General features: G+C 37.9%; 2 protein-coding genes across 7 annotated transcripts; one reads left to right on the top strand and one right to left on the bottom strand.

Moving 5' to 3' along the window:
• Nucleotides 1–188: 188 nt before the first annotated feature.
• dcun1d2a (DCN1, defective in cullin neddylation 1, domain containing 2a) lies at nt 189–4,719 on the bottom strand (the record flags this gene model as incomplete). Of its 3 annotated transcripts, XM_079465174.1 has the most annotated exons (7): nt 189–1,032; nt 1,110–1,206; nt 1,340–1,422; nt 1,517–1,647; nt 1,821–1,989; nt 3,229–3,445; nt 4,625–4,719. In XM_079465174.1, the coding sequence occupies 7 exons, from the start codon at nt 4,625–4,627 to the stop codon at nt 953–955; spliced, it is 780 nt and encodes a 259-aa protein (XP_079321300.1). In that variant the 3' UTR covers nt 189–952. The 3 variants fall into 3 exon arrangements, with proteins under 3 accessions (XP_079321300.1, XP_079321299.1, XP_079321298.1); XM_079465173.1 differs by having other exon boundaries at nt 189–1,206; XM_079465172.1 differs by lacking the exon at nt 4,625–4,719 and having other exon boundaries at nt 3,229–3,547.
• Nucleotides 4,720–6,122: 1,403 nt separating this feature from the next.
• Nucleotides 6,123–16,179, top strand: tfdp1a (transcription factor Dp-1, a). 4 transcript variants are annotated; one of them, XM_079464317.1, is made up of 12 exons: nt 6,123–6,255; nt 8,533–8,617; nt 8,688–8,754; nt 8,994–9,097; nt 11,109–11,230; nt 11,519–11,684; nt 11,816–11,962; nt 12,052–12,120; nt 12,204–12,355; nt 12,438–12,604; nt 12,792–12,870; nt 14,647–16,179. In XM_079464317.1, the coding sequence occupies exons 2-12, from the start codon at nt 8,606–8,608 to the stop codon at nt 14,786–14,788; spliced, it is 1,227 nt and encodes a 408-aa protein (XP_079320443.1). In that variant the 5' UTR covers nt 6,123–6,255; nt 8,533–8,605; the 3' UTR covers nt 14,789–16,179. The 4 variants fall into 4 exon arrangements, with proteins under 4 accessions (XP_079320443.1, XP_079320445.1, XP_079320444.1 ...); XM_079464319.1 differs by lacking the exon at nt 6,123–6,255 and adding an exon at nt 7,292–7,550; XM_079464318.1 differs by lacking the exon at nt 6,123–6,255 and adding an exon at nt 7,507–7,851.
• The last annotated feature ends 849 nt before the right edge of the window (nt 16,180–17,028 follow it).

Genomic DNA, 17,028 nt, shown 5'->3' with positions numbered 1-17,028 from the left:
AAACTTTTGAAGTTTTCTTTACTTACCTCATAAACATTCTAAACTCGACACAGACAAACTGACTACTGTGAGCTTCCATTCACTTTTAGAAGAAAGGGGAAATCCTGCAAGACCTGGAATTGTCATGCAAGGCTAAATTGAAGTGTCCTGTTGAGGAATAAAAGTGTTGTTGGAGATTGAGAAGAACATAAAGGGCAATAATTTATTTTTTGACATAAATCTGGTAAACAAAAAAAGGAATAACACTGAACCGTGTTGTTACAAGTTCTGCAACAGGGGATACGACACATTTGACCTAAATTCACACAAAAACATGGTATGAAGGTGCCTTGTTTTTACCACGCTTTTCTCTCATATTTTTCATATAATAAAACATGATAATACATTTCTCTCTGTACATACTGCTGCAGTAGATACAGTACTTTACAACTGTAATAGTGCTGGTGTTGTGACCCGCATGCTGTGCTGCCCATGAACGTCTGGCTTCAAACGTGAACATGATGACCATCTCCTGCATGAGACACACACCCAGACAAATGGGTACATGATCTAAAACAAAACTGGAGAACTTTGAGACTATTCCAATTCAGACTGATGAGTGAGTAGGCAATGAGGACTTGGCCCTAGAGTGACACTGGTTGCTATGGAGATGAGGTATTAGATTCGAAGTGATCCACCCAATATCTCCAAGGGTTTTCTGGCTAGAATTGAGTTGCCAGTGCAAATAGCTGGCCATGTGCATTTAATGGCTCTTTAAGAAATCTTGAGTCTCGGACTCTTGTCCTTCCCGCGTGGAGGTCCGAGTTGTTTTCCGGTCCTGTTTTCCTTTTGCAAAGCCTGTCGGTTTCAAGTGTTTCTCTTAGTTCTCTCTTATTATGCTTACAAGTCTTTAAAAAAACTACAAAGTCAATGAGGCGACCAAGGCGCAAGTTCTCGCCCAGCTGTAGCGTAACTATACAGTTTTGCGTTTTGATCCCGTCACGATTGGCCGAGCGTATTCCACAAAGTCATCGATGAGAACAGGCCACGCTCCTGAAACAAAGCAGACATCACAAATTTTAAAGTCAACATACATGGGTAGTTTGTATCTTTACTCAACAAAAAGATACCTTCTTCATCATAGTTTGACATGTCATCTGCAATCATGTTGCCAAAATCCAGAAGCAAGTTCCATGTGTCTTTGGGAATTGATCGCTTATGATGTTCCTGCACAAAGTAAAAGTGCAGATTATTGAGCATCTCATTTAACTGCTAATGGAGAATATTCTGCCATGTAGTTAGTATGTTGTATAGCAGACAGAAAATCTATTTTAATCTCTGTCGAGTACAGAAGACTTACTAGTAAAAATCTGTTCCACAGGTCTAGGAACTTAAAACGTCCAGCCAGGACTAGGTTCCAATAAGCTACTGCCATTTCTAAATCTATAACAGAAAAAGAAAGGGTAAAACTTTCAGGTGGTTTATGTTCACCCAAATGTCACCCAAGCAAATAAAGATGAAGAAAGGATGGTGATACCTAATCCTTTCTGCCCTGGATTCTTGGCAAAGTTGAAGGTGAATTGGTAGAAATCTTTAAACTTCCCGCTGTCTTTCAGATCCTGTTCTAATCTGGGCAGAAGCGCTCGGAGCTTCTCTGGACTATCACACCTGCCGATGAGATGAAAAGTTTACTCTCATCTTCTATCCAATCACAAGCGTATTTAGACATCTATCATTTGTAGGAAACTAAAATATGTATTCAATGGCATTTCAGTAACAGGCCTAAACAGTGTCAACAGTGCACATGATTGAACAAGTAATGTGAAGATGTCATAGCTCACCCCAGCTCTGTCATGCCATCGCTGAACTCCTTCTTGCTGAATTCGCACTGTGTTGCTGCACGGAATTTCCACGCAACAACCAGAACACTAATGCTTGCTGGATCCAGATTGAGATCATCGCAGAACTGTTGAATTCCATCGATACCAATCTTATTTTCATCCTGAGGATCTGAAAAAGAAAAGTTATGTCACTCATAAAGTACACTCGCTGCCTCTTATTAAAGGGATAAAAAATTCTGTCATCATTTACTCACCCTGGAGTTGTTCCAAATCTGTCTAAATGTCTTTTTTTCTGATGAACACAGAGAAAGATATTTGGAAGAAAGCTTATAACCAAACAGTTCTTGGACCCCATTGACTACCATAGTAAGAAAAATGACTTTATATTTTTTTGTTCTGTTGAACACAACAGAATATATTTTGAAGAATGTAGGAAAGCAAACAGTTCTGGGGAACTTTTGACTACCATTGTCAATTTTATACAATGGTAGTCAATGGGGTCCAAGAACAGTTTGGTTACCAGCATTCGTCCAAATATCTTTCTCTCTCTGTGTTCAACCAGACAAATACATTTATACAGGTTTGGAACAACTAGAGAGTCAGTTATTTATTAATTATTCCTTTAAATGCCTGGATAAGCTTCAGCATAGGGGGACTGAAGGATGGTTCTTATTCATCTCTGTGGTCGTGGGAGTTATACTGAAATCTATAGACACTGATGAAGTTTATACAATCTATATATTTTGTCCATTGGTTACACATGGTTGCATGTGGTGTGTACAGGTTAGGGTTTGCCACGATGTAGCTGTGATGTGTTGATTTTCTGGTGTGTTGGCTGTCCTGCCATTTCTGCGGCTCTAGTTTCAATGCTCCAGCAGGCACTGTCTGTTATTTTTTTCCACTCTTACATGCGATTTTATGACCCTCAAATACATGTAATCATGCTGTACTACAATGACTCAACCAATGTTGGTTCATTATTAAGAATATTGCATTTGTTGTTGTAGTTGGTTTGCTTGCGTCTTTGATACTGTTTATTAAAAAGGCCTTGAGCACTCGAAAAGCACTACGTATGGTGTAAACGTATTGTTGCTGCTATTTTGGCTATTAGTAACACAGTTGAATTGCAAAACACAGCTGGTCATGTGATCTCAACATAGTGGCCCCCATAAGGAGGACACCTGCTCCGTGTAGAATAAAATAGCTTTTCAAGGCCACTGATATGACTGGAGTCTTCATCCTACGAGACTGTGTATCTGTAAAATTGTTATACTGTAATATTTACATAAGTGTTATTCATTTCTTTGTGACAAACTTTTTTTACAGAGGTCAAAACACACAGTGGTACATTTCCATGCAGTAATCATCCACGTAAAACATGAAAAACAGCAGAACAAGAAAAACTTGCCTTTATAACGGTTGTAAAGCTGCTCCAGCTTTTTTCGGTCCACTGAGCTTTTCATGGATTCCTTGTGGTACAAATCTGGGTTCTGAAAGTAGTTGTCGGTAGCCACCTCTAGTTTCCAGTCATTTTGAGTGAGGCAGTAGACAGCAGTCTTCTCCCCTGCCTGAGTGAAGGACATGAACTGCCGTACCTTGTCCTTTTGCGAGGATTTTAGTTTATGCTGTGTGGACACAAAAGATATGCCCTCAGACAGTCGAAGAAATACACTCAGCAAGCACAGAGTAACACAAGCGAATATACAAAGAGAAAAAAATGCGCACATTCAGACAGACGGGACAAAAGCTGACAACTGGAGTAACCATAAACGAAATGTCGACTGAACGTCCAGACCGGCGTGTCAACCTAAAAGAGCACTCTAGAGGGTTAATGCAAAGCTTTGAAATAGTTAGCACAAAGCTTGTGAGGACCCGTGACAGGCGCTTGCCATGTAATATGAGATGGGAAGCTCAGGGTAGCCAGTGCAAAACAACTGGGTTACCGGACAGTTATTTCCAGTGATGCACAGTAAGCTGTTTCTACTAAGTTTACTCAAGAGCCAAACTGACCAGGCAATCGTGAGAAATTGTTCCAAAATATGCAATGCACAAAAAAGTTTGATAGTCGGTCTACTTTAAATCTGTTACAGTCTGGAAAACAACCAGGCTACTTTTAGGGCTGAGTTCTAAATGCAGGGCTAAAACACTGACGTTTAACATTTCATGGATTGGGTAAGGATGTCATTTAACTCCTCTGTCCTGCTGACACTGACTGTGTGGTTGTTTGTGCTCACAGACACCCATTTCAAAATATCAGTAATTTGATTGCATGTTTTATACCTTGGTTATCAAATACCCTAAACAGAAGTTATGTTATGTTTTCAATCCATGCCAGTTTAAACATATCATGTGTAAATCTAGTAATAGCCATCATGTCCCATTAATGTATGAATGCTATGAATTTTATTCGTATCAGTCAATGGTAAATATGGTTTTGCGCTATTAAACCAAAGGGGGACTTGGGGTCTCCTAAAATCCCAAACAAAATACAAGGGTTAACAGCGTGCATGCTGTAATCAAAACCACAAGCTATGGCACAGAACAGTGTTCATTCTCAAATGCATTGTGCATTAGGATGTAAGTCCAGGCCATCATAAACGAAACGATACATATTGGGCTCTCTAAATATCAACAACTGACCTTCCTGCCCATACAAAACAAATACACAATTCTGAGCCTTCACGGTGCGACACACGCAGACAACAACTCATATAAACGGCGGAACATCTACGCTTGCCAGATCTTCTCCGTCGAGCACAGAAACAGAAAACGATAGTAAATATTTTAATTTCCATGTCACCTACCATTTTATCACCCGCTGTTTGACCAAATTGATACCCAATGCTCCCATGTACGACTGCGCATGCGTGTAGGCATCAAGGGAATGCGCTAGAACCCCAGCGAGTCTGCGCGGTGTCACGCTTAGTAAGCGGGAGTTGTAGTTTATTGTAAGAAAATAATTTTGTAGTTTAAAGCAACTATCTATAGTTTCACTTTGACGTTATTTAAGACGTAGTAACGCTTTTCATTAGAATTTATATGATTCGTTTACAACATAGTAAGGTGAAAAGAAGTCAATGAATAATTGCTGTAAAGTCTATTTATAAAAACGTTGATTCTGAATTGTGTTTCTAAATGTTTGTGGTTTAAAGATTCTGACTATTCAAATATTTCAAGGGAAGAATCTACAGGCTCTATAAGTTCAAAAAAGAACACTGGTTTGACCCACTTTTGAGCAAATTCAGTTTACCACTGCACAATGCCTTTAAGTGGGTGTTTTACAAAACTAAAGTGTTTCAAGTTTTTACAAACGATATCCCTGTATTATTTGCAAAACCTATTTTGTCATTCTTTAAATCGTGCACACTGGGGCCAATGTTGTTTGGTTACCAACATCCTTCAAAATATATTTTGTGCTCTGCAGCTTTTAAATGACATAAGGGTGATGAACATTTTTTCATATTTGGGCGAACACTCACTTTAATGTTCCCTTTTGTTTGACAGATGCATTCATTAATACCTAAATGGCATATGCATTGCTCACCCAGAGAACTGAGAATGTTACAGACATAAAATATTGACGCCCTTTTTTAGACTGCGTTTTGTTTTGTTATCTTCCTCAAGCATACAGTTCATGTACTGTAAGGGGTGGCATCATACACACACAGATAAACATGTTCCAGAGTCTGAGCCACAAAAGCCACCTCATTACTCATAGTTTAGGGTGACATTGCAGTTATTTACGTAAAATCTACAGCACAGACACTTTTTCAGAAACCTCTCAGAATCTCTGTGCATGTATCAATTGTCCACAAATGTAAATATATGCATTTTGAAACATGTTCCATATTTGGTCATAATCTGAACTGCTTCAAATCCTCTATATCCAATAAATAATCACTTAAAAAATTTTTTGCATATTGCTTGTTGTTTCTTTCACATTGTTTTACTACAAAACCCATAGGTCACTTAGGTTCCTTTATTGGCAGTGGTGGCCCCTCCCAAAAAAGGGGATTAAACATGCAAACACTTGCTAGTATTATATTATTTGTCTGTGTTGTTTAAATCTTTGTAGGTTTTAAGAATATTAGTTTTTACCCTAAACTCACGAGTTTTTCAGTTTATTTACATGTACTCATACACACGCTCCGCCCATAGAGGTGTGAAGGGAGGATCCGCTGAAATTAACCAATGATAAAATCCAAACAGCGGTCACCGTAGAGCACAAGCCAATAAGATGTAAGTATAGGCATAACTTCCTTATTACGTTACTTCAGCGTCATGCGCATTATTGTCCAATCGGATTTCTCATGGCGTTTACACCGCCAAGCTCAGTTTTACAGTCCCAGAGAGGGAGCAGTTTCTACTGTCTGCGCTTCTGTTCATTCAGCGATAGACAGTGAAGGCGGACCTTAGGACGCGAATGCAATCGACCGTAAGTAAGATCAAGGCTAATATTAAGGCCACGGATAAATCTTTGACCAATGTTTTTGTGTTTGTCATTCATTATACATAAAGTGCTGCCATTCATCTGCTTTTGCAAATGATGACAATTTGGCAAATGTTTAAAGTGTGTAACGTTACCAGAATACTGGGGATTTACCTCATTGGGGGTTTGCATGAGATTGTACATCGCATCTGTAATTGTTTGTCTGTTGCCCATTTGTCCAAAATAGTTTAATATTTTGTGTAAGAAATGGGAACTGTCTCAAATGGCTGGTGTTAGCTAGCAAGCAAGCTAACCCATGTCAAATCCTTCTGCCAGTTTATTCAAATGGAAAATACCCGTTGATATTTACCTGTTGGTAAATGCGCAGCCTTAATGTTGTATAGTACTGGACGTGTGTTATATAATTGCTATCTCAATGCAAAATCCCATTGAGTTATTTTAAAGTTGTTGAGATGACCTCGATTTGAGTGAAGGTAGCTTAACGTTACCAGCTCGCCTGGTTGCTTTTTAAAAACTGTACGTTAACTTTATTTACTCGTTTTCAGAGCTTACTGGACGTATGTTCTATATATAAAAAGATTTAGATAATCGTGCATAACACCGAGTAGTGTATTAATGAGACACTGACAAGTTTAGGTGGTTAATGGGACCTGTCATTTTAGCTAGCAGGCTAGTAAAGCATAACTGCATGCTTTGCATTAGCTTCCATGTAAAATGGCTGCCAGGCATTAAACCAAAACCATTCTTGTCTGTATTAGTTCAGATCAGTTAGTTAATGATTATTTTACTTCCCTTTTAGCATTTTCAGTCACATATAGAAAGAAACGTGGGAAGACCGATGATTCTGTTACCCAAGTGTTATGACTGTCAACTGTGCTGCTGTGTATAACGTTGCCTGTTTTCAGTGTATTCAAGTCTTCTTTATCAAAGTTCAAGTGCAGAAACTATTGATCAAAGATATGGATCATTTGAATCCTTGCGTTAAACCAAATATGTACATCTAACGGCCATCAGCAACGGTAGCTGCCATGCATGCTGAACATCCGCATCCATTTTGGGGTTTATGACTGCCATGATCCTAAAATCAAACAGCTTTAAAGTGCTAATTACAAAAACATCACGATCGATCGTTGCACATGTGCTTTTTATTCTTTAAATTATTTCTTTATCTTTGTTTCCTGTTTGAGAGATGGGGCTCAGACCTCCTCTTCCTCTGTCCTCTTGCTAACTGGCTATGCCAACAAAAACAGCACCTAAGAAAGGCAAAGGGCTCCAAGACTGTAAGTTCAGAGGAAAGTTTACACACTACGTTTCCAGGTGCCTAATCGAGTCCGATCAGTTCGCAAAACGATGCGAGTACATGCACGATACTCGATCCGGCCACGATGAAGCGGGACGGGCACATTTTAATCCCATTTAGAGGAGGGTTTCTTGGCACAACGTGTTTGGAAGGCAGCTAGCTAACTGAGCTAACACGCTTTATTCTAGTGCATATGGCTTCGGTTGGTTGCATTATGTGTGAAGCTGAAAATACAAACTAATAACGAGTTAATACGGTCATCTCGACCTCTTCGGTTGGCTGTAAGTGTTTACATGTATTTTTTACAGCTAGTGAAATTGCTATTGGTTAATTCAGCATATATGTAAGGGCCCTTTACTTCTGCAAAAAGTTGCCCTAAAACGACGTAAACTGTTGCATATCGATGGGTATTAGAAGATTGCATGCGGTTTTGAATGCAAGGGTGGAATGTTTCATGTTAAAGAGATGGAAAGATATGATTCTGACTGGTGGTTAAAGCTGGCTTGCTTGCTGGAAGCAAATCGGCGGGCCTCGTTTTCATCCACTATAACGTTAGATGTTTCAAATCCAAATAAGCTGCATACGGAGACAACATTTATGAGCATCAATTACGAGGTTTGTATGTAAAAGAAATGTACCCTAGGGATTTCACTAGCTTTAGCCAAGGTGTTTGTCCAGTGACTCAGGAAAGCATGTGCATGTACTAGGATTATAACAATGGGCAGTTTGGAAGGTAAATAAACCAGACTAGACCATAGATGGAGATACCTGGCGTACTTTTTTCAAATAGCATCCCTTTAAAAGAGTGCCAGTCTGTGATTGTCCCATGGCGGATTTTGCGAAAGAAACTTTCCTTCGTAGTCCTTTTCTCTATGATGAACAAAGATTTGTGTAGGAACCTTGGTTACAGTCTTCTAATTTCCTCGGCTCTTTCACCAAACCAGTTTTCATTTCTGTTGCAGAGACATTTTGTTGTGGAAATTTGGCTCAGGTTTTACAGCTAGACCAAGCATCTATTCCTCAGCCCCAAGGATCATGGCCAAAGATGTGAGTATTCCCTTATTAGATGCAAAAGTAGTGTACGTCAATGAGTTCACGGTCATCCTTTTTTCCTTAGGCTGGTCTGATGGAAGCCAATGGGGAGCTGAAGGTTTTCATTGATCAGAACTTTAGCCCTGGCAAAGGTAAGAAGAGTTTTAAGTGTGAGAGTTGCCTCAAATAAGAAACACGCTTGCTGTGAGAAGTTGTCACATTTTAAGATAGATCAAGTATAATCTGTGAGGTTCTTGTCTGCATTAGCAGCTGTATTTTTGAAGATACACAGCCCTTGAGGATGTTATATCTCGCAGTAGTGTTTCGAATGGCCAGACACCTGCTTGAACTTAGTACATTTTCTTTGATTTCTGCTAATGTAACTCTGCAGGTGTACTGTCCTTGGTGACGGTGCATCCACAGACAGTGGCAGTTGGAAAACAGCTCTTGCCAAAAACACTGGGCCCTTCAAACGTGAACATCACACCACATATGGTAAGACTTGAATAGGCAGTGATCATTTTGAGTTAAGTCAAAAGAAAGTGTCACAGTTAAGTTTGTTCACATTGCACACAATTTCAGTTTGTTTTAACATGTGAGTACTGTTATTGACTGCTTTTTTCAGACTTTGTAACCACTTTCCAGTTTATCTACACCTGCACTGTATTTATGTAGACATCAGCATGATGCCAAATTGCATCATGTCTCAATAGAAAGGATTTTGTTTCTGCTTAATCTTTTGCCAACTTTGTTGCGAAGTATAGATGGTTTCAAATCAACAACATAAAACACTTGCACATGCACACTTTTGTGGCTAATACTTAACTTCTGGTAGAGAATAAGTAGAATGCAAGAAGCAAAGAATAAAGCCCCTGTCGATTATTTCTGAAAACAAGTGAATTACGCTGGCAAGTTAAAAGCAGGTCAAAGATGTTAATATGTCTGTATCAAAATCAATTTACAAAAGTGATTTTATGTCCATAGAAAGCACATTTAATGTAAGGAAAATGTCTACTTTATGGATTCAACTAAGTTTTTGGAGAATAAAATGTCAAACTTTGGTTGAAATAACATTGATATTGTCATTCAGTGTATCACAGTATTTATGTACAATTTCAAACAACATGCTTATTGCCTTTTACATATTGACATATATAAATAATAATGGAGCATATTACATTTAATTGTGTTTTAAATGAGTAAAAAAATATTTTTGACAAATGGGCAAAACCTATAGGATAGTGGCAAATAAATAAACTAGTTATTACCATTTGGGGTTAAAGTAATTAGTCTTAATATGTAATAAATAGATTTTTGTTGTAAATATGCTTGACAAGATTGTTAAGTGAATGAAATTTTAGTTGGCGTTTTCCGTAAATCGGGAAAATTTATGATATACATTTTTTTTAACAACAACAATTTTAGTAGTATAGACTTGTTTGTCATAGCTGGGAATGCCCACAAAAACAATCCATTACAATCAATGCGTGTGGACCTTGTTAGGTGCTTGATCTGAGCTCTTTGTAATGATAATGATAGTTTTTCACATTATGCATTCGAAAAGTTGCTATGTGGTGTTCTGAATCTCAAATAAGTAAAAAAACATGATCTGAAGTTTTATATAGTGCTATAATTTATATAGTGTAGTGTATTCCCACTCCCATCCCCCCTGCACCGCAACTCTGGGAATTTCTAAAACGTTTCCAATGGAGGCAAAAAGAATGCGTTCTCCCACGCCGACTCCGCCCCAGGCTGCGCCCCAGCTATGACACGTCACGTCACAAGTATTGTTTTTATGCTTTAAACGCTTTTTTTTACTCAGTATTATTTTGGTTTACCACTAGAAGAACCATTATTTGGCTAAACTTAAATATGGGAAAGTTACACGACCCGTTAAATATATATATTTTTTATTGATATACAAATAAAATAAGTTTAATACTGTTATTATACAATAAAAGATGAATTAATATAAATAAAATGTGTATGGGTATATTATTAGCCACTAGCCAGACCGATCAACAATCACAGAGGAAGTTAATGCACGTGCGTTCTATAAAACCACCTATATTTGGGGTTTTCTCTGAATTATTACTGGTCGTTGAGGCAGATACATCTGTTATTTGCAGTGGTTTTCTAGAAAAGTATTTCTGCACTTTATAATTTTCCACCTGTTATAATACGGGTATATTTTAGTCTGATATTTCTCAAAAGTCCTAGAGGTAAGGTTGAAACACTCTTCTCAGAGCGAGTTAAATATGAATTTAAACTGTCTCTTACTGTCATTTGCCGTTTACCCATCTGCCTAGTTATCATTGCCATGCTCTCTATTTCTGACCATATGTCATGGAGACATCACACCATATGTCATTGAGAAGAAATGTCAAGTAACCAGCTTAAAAATCTACGCTTTGTTGCTGATGTGCTCTTTTATTGGATAACAATAAATAATACGTTATTTAGTATTATTTACGTGAACTTAAACTTGACCACCTCCTTGTTGCAGGTCATCAGCACACCTCAAAGGCCCAGCGGCTCCAATGTAATCCTAATGAACAGCCCGCACACACCCAGCTCTCAGTTTATCACTCAGAGTCAACCATCAGAAGCCTCTCCATGGTCCTCGGGGTGAGCCTGAATTCAGTGTAATAATTCACAAGCTGTAAGGAAACATTTGGTGTATATTAAATATAGGTACAGTGGCACCACTTAGGTGCTTTTTTTATGTGTGTCTTATTAGAAGGAACGTTGAGCAAAACGTTTTTAAACTGACATTGCTATCACTGTGCTATGGCATCCCTTTAGTACTTTATATAAGATGCCTACACGGCGGAAACGATACAATTTATAAAAAAAACATTTCTTTATATTTATCCGCGTTAAATATTGTGCACTATTGGTTCTTACTTTCTTCAGAAAGAGGGGGAGGAAGGGGGAGAAGAATGGTAAAGGGCTCAGGCATTTCTCCATGAAGGTTTGCGAGAAAGTCCAGCGGAAGGGTGTCACAACATACAATGAGGTTGCTGATGAGCTTGTGGCTGAGTTCAGTTCTGGTGATAATCACATCTCCCCTAATGATGCGGTAAGCCTCTTCCTGTGACCAGGAATTGATCCAGAGCTTTGAAGTCAATGCAGAGGACGTGTAGCTCGATAAACTGATTAAAGTCCTTTCGATTGTCGCTTTTATATTCTCAAACCTCCCTTTTTTTTCAGCACGTGTATGACCAAAAGAACATTAGACGGCGTGTCTATGACGCACTCAATGTGCTGATGGCCATGAACATCATTTCCAAAGAAAAGAAGGAGATCAAATGGATCGGCCTGCCCACCAATTCTGCTCAGGAGTGCCAGAATCTGGAGGTGGGTGGCCTGCTCCTGCATTTCTGTAAAGGTTTGGAGTTATCCTATGAGGTTTTAGTGCTGCATCCTGAATGCATGCTTTTTTTAAGGTGGAAAGGCAAAAACGTTTGGAGAGAATCAAACAGAAACAGTCACAACTCCAGGAACTCATTTTACAGGTAGGAATTTGGCATTTTGCTTTCTTAAAAGATTAATATAATGTTGCAGTCGAAAAACATTTGAAACCTAATGCCTATTGTAGCAAATCGCCTTCAAGAACCTTGTACAAAGGAACCGTCAGAAAGAACAACAGACAAAAAGACCCCCAGCTGCCAACTCAGTCATACACCTCCCATTTATCATTGTCAACACCAGCAAGAAAACCGTCATTGACTGCAGCATCTCCAATGACAAGTATGATTTTAATCGCTGGCTGTAGACTTTGAACCGACTTTTGTATATTCAACATCCCTCTGTTGTCTATTTCTCTGTTCAGGTTTGAGTACCTCTTCAACTTCGACAGCATGTTTGAGATTCATGATGATGTCGAGGTGTTAAAGCGCATGGGAATGGCCTGTGGTCTCGAGGTTGGCAAGTGTTCTGCTGAGGACCTAAAGACGGCTAGAAGCTTGGTGCCCAAAGCATTAGAGCCCTATGTCATAGGTTAGCAGGGCTTACTAAACCAATAATCTGAAATCCAGATCAACCAGTACTATAAACATGCAGTTTGTCTATGAATTCTTTATCATAAATTTATTTTTATGGTGATGTCAACAGGTGGTTTATATTCTGCTACAATTTTTGGATTCTTATACAGAAGGATATTTTAAGTTGTTATGTTTTCATACAGAGATGGCACAGGGGCCTATTAGTAATGTCTATATGACGGGGGCATCATCGACTAATGGAGGCCGATATCATGTTGGGAGGTGAGTTTCTGTTGAGCTCTTTTCAAGTGTTCATTATAAAAATGGAGTTTGATATCCAGACATATTTGCACAAAATACAAATTTTGAAAAATGTAGTTGGTTTGGCTCCTCAAGTTATGAATTGTTGATTATTCTTTGTAACATCTCGTTGTCTGCGACAATGAGTGAAACTGACAGGAATGTAACTGTTATTAAAAAAAGTTATATTCTGAAACTATGGGTTTTATGGTACCGTCAGCTCACAATTCAATACAATACATGATACTAGTTTCCCAATGTGATAATATTACAATATTGGTGATCAAATAACATATTTATTTCCCAAAAAAATTTTTGATGTACAATTTTATGTTTAATAATTTAAGAGTTACGGAATTGTAAAACTTAAGAGATCTTAAAATAATTTTGTAACAAATGAAAATAAAGCAATAAATACACAAAAAAAACATTATATCTGGTCTAGGGCAGCAGCTATCGATTATCTTCGTCGAGTATTCTACTGATTTTTCCATCGATTAATAGAGTATGCGGATTATACATACCTTTTCTTTAACAAAGAGCAATACTAAATACACAAGAAAATAAGTATAACTAATTTGTTTCCTTTTTAGAAAAATTTAAATTATTATTTCTAAAATTGAATACATTAATATCTGTGAAAACTAAATACAATTAGTACATTCCATATTACATAAAAAAATAATACAAATATTTAAATAGAAACATAAATAAAAATAGAAAAAAAAATGCGCGTTGCATGTTAAACTGTGCTATTCATTTCCTCGTACAAGCACAACAGCCAGATGGCATGTATGGTAAGTCAGCATCTAGTTTTATGTAGTCGATGCAGCCAGAAAACAACTGGCAAAATAGACTAAAACTAAAGTAAAATAGCATTCACCATATCAATAAACTATCACTTATTTCTCAGCATGAAAATGTAGCCCTATTCGCACAGGATTCATTTAACCTGGTAACCTCTAGTCATTTGTAATAATTGAGGTTGTCTGTGATCTTAAACCTGTGCAAATCGCCAATTTGTAAAGTAAAAATCCCCCTGCAAACTACCTGTCATATTTTGACGAATGCCGAGGTCCGGTGAAAATAATATTCCCTGTGCCAATCTGCATCTCTGTGATTTGTAAATAGATTTTATTTTTATCCACGCTTTACGAATAATGGAGGCTGTGTTGAGTAAAATCACAGGCTTCACTTATCCCCTGCGAATGTGCCACATGAAATACAGATGTGGGGAGGTAATTTCTTAATCGCACCAGGTCCCCAGATAATACTTATCCAGTGCGAAAAGTGTCTATGGCGTGTGAACAGACTAAAATGCGTGCGTCTGAATGCGTGAGACTTGAGAGCCCTGTAACAGTTTAGCACTTGTTGTACTGTAGTCAAATGGATTAAAAGATGCTTTGAGGCAAAAAGAAAATGCCTCTGATTTTTGTATTAAAATTACTTACTAATTTCGAGGAATCGTGTCAGCCCTAATCGGGTCACATGTTGGCTGCTGGCAGTTCAACCAATAAACATCAACAGACATCATTAAAAAAATCAAAGCTATACAAAAAACTATTTTTTTATATATATTGTGCCATTTTGTTAAACCCATTTTAGAAACAGCATGACGCCGTATGGTAATTTTTTCAAAGGAGATGAACTGTTTATTTGAAGCAAGAAAAGTTTGCTTGTTTAAATATGTGGCTTAATTATATCCTCTCAATGCATTTTCCTTGTTTTTCTACCATTATCCTCCTGTTTGTCTGGTAGTGACATTGGTGCAGATACCACAATGGCCTCTAGTTCTAATGACTCCCACTACAGCGGATCTCGTGTCGAGACCCCCGTTTCTTACATGGGCGAGGATGACGACGATGACGATGAGTTTGATGAAAACGATGATGACGACTAAACCCATCCCTCGTTCATCTGTCCATCGTGCACAAATTCTTTCAGCAGCCTTGTCCGAGGATCAATCAACCACGCTGTCCTTTTCACACTTCTGCATCTCATTTTATTTCCCTCTTCACATGAGAAGGGCATTGAAGAACACTGGCTTTAACGGGATGAGTTGTTTTCATCCCTGTCTCTCTTAGCTCAGGACAGGCACATCATTGGCTGTGTTTTGCCTGCTGGGAATTCTATTTTTCAGCCGATGGCTAAAGTTTAGAGGTGTCACTGTATCCTGTTGTGGCGCTCCTGCCAGACGTTATCTGCTCCGATCCACGTGATACTCCTCGCGAAGAAATCCCCTCCCACATACAGCCATGAAAAACGCTGTAGGAAAATATTGTGTGATATCTGTGTGATAGTTCTCTTCTCCTTTCGAATGATTGTTTTGTTTTTGAACGTGCTGGCTTGATCGTTGCAAACTGTTGACTCCAGAACCTATGAAGCCGGCTGCTATTTTTTGCCCCATTGAGGGGCAGGTGTTTGGATGTGTGGACACTTTTTCGTATGCTAACCTGATGATTTCTTGCAGGCTTTTTTGTAGAATCTCCTCTCGTGTATTTGTCTCCTTGGCGTTCTGAAGAGTGCCCCTTTTTGGAGGACTCTGAGAAGTCAGTCTTTTTGTTTGTTTGTTCTCTTTTGGTTTCTGAGCTTCAGGCCGACCAGTCTTAGATACACCGTTGGAAATCAGAGACACTTCAAAATCTTCAAGCAGATAAAGGAAACTGCGTCGTTTCTTTAAGACATGATGTCAGATCTCCTAAAAATGTTTTCTAGTGTCCTCTTGTGTCAGTTATAGCTTGGAGGGTGTAAGATAATTATTGTGTATTAAAAAGATATGGTTAGTTCTGTCTCGACTTCCCTTTGAGAATTTCCTTTAAAAAAAAAACTGAATCCTTGTGCTGACTCCTCAGAGTAACTTTTCTGTAATCTAATATAAGTTTCAAATTTAAATATATAGTATGTTTTAAGAACTCAAACTCGATGTGTTTATTTGCAACACTAATGTAATACTACTAATTTCATTAAACTTTATTTTATATATTTGCCTTGTGTCTGAATAGATTTACATATGGACCGTTAACCTACAGTGTGACATTTGGTTGACATTTTCTCTTAAAACGTGACTTTTATGTGCCACATGGGATCCTTTTAAAATACTTAATAATTACTCTAAATTTATGTTCTTTTGTCTTAACAATGTACACAAAATTCCATAGTCATAAGCATTTGAATTGTTACTATGCCAGTGTTGGTTGCTAATTTAGAAGCTGCGATCCAGAAGCTTATCATTTCTGGACTTTCCTTCCTCTTGTTCTTCATGCTTTTTTATAAAGAGTGTAAACAAGCTGCCTTCCTTGAGTGACCTCTCCCATGGGCCTGTCTGTTTTAAAGCTGTTTGCAACACAATTACCTTAGAATTGCCGAATGTTTACTTGTGTTTTATGATTGTGTTTTCCCTTTGATGAATCTGTTGCAGTTGTTTTTTTGCTTTATTCATTGCATTTGGCTGCAGTTTTATAGGTTTTGAAAACAACTTTAGCTTAAACCATGTTGCAGAAATTTGTTTATTTTAAATAATAATAATAGTGAAAGTATGTGTCAAACAAAACAATCTTATACAAGTTGTGTACTTCAAAAGATGAACACAAAAATATACACTGCATCCAAAAGAAGTCACAGCTGGGTAGTGCTATGATCTAGGGTTGCTGCAGTTGGTCAGGTCTAGGTTCAGCCTATGGACAGTACTCAAATACTTAATGTATAACGAACTTAACTGAACTAAGTAACAACTATGTCCAAATAACTTGAATCAATAAGATCATTCTACTAAAAGTATTAAGTAGAGACAACATGTTTCCATTATGTCGAACCACTGTCCATTATTGAATAAACTTAGTTTAAGACAAGTAATTTTCTGACATAATTGTTATTTTAGACGCACTAAATAAGCTTAATGTAGCTCTTATTGATAGGAGTTTGCAAGAAGTTGGTTTTAATACACTTACGGAATACCCCCGTACTTGCTTTTGTATTGAAGCAACTTAAAATCTGCTTAACAGGTGCTCAACCCAAGCACATCATCCACAATAAAAAAAAGTGGTTTACTTTGATCAACTTCATTGAAACGTGTTCATTTAAAATAAAAAAGTAAACATAGTTAAGCCAAAGCATAAGTGTTTTTCGTCCGTTCAACACAAC

Source organism: Barbatula barbatula, assembly GCF_947034865.1.
Source record: "Barbatula barbatula genome assembly, chromosome: 9".
NCBI classification, from domain to species: Eukaryota; Metazoa; Chordata; class Actinopteri; order Cypriniformes; family Nemacheilidae; genus Barbatula; species Barbatula barbatula.
Note: the sequence above shows the minus strand (reverse complement) of the source record. Positions and strands in the feature narration are given on the sequence as shown.

What these genes read in the sequence shown, in the direction of transcription:
- tfdp1a (XM_079464317.1), top strand. An exon ending in GCCTCTCCATGGTCCTCGGG is followed by an intron (nt 11,231 to 11,518) that starts GTGAGCCTGAAT and finishes TACTTTCTTCAG; the next exon opens with AAAGAGGGGGAGGAAGGGGG. An exon ending in TCCAGGAACTCATTTTACAG is followed by an intron (nt 12,121 to 12,203) that starts GTAGGAATTTGG and finishes TGCCTATTGTAG; the next exon opens with CAAATCGCCTTCAAGAACCT.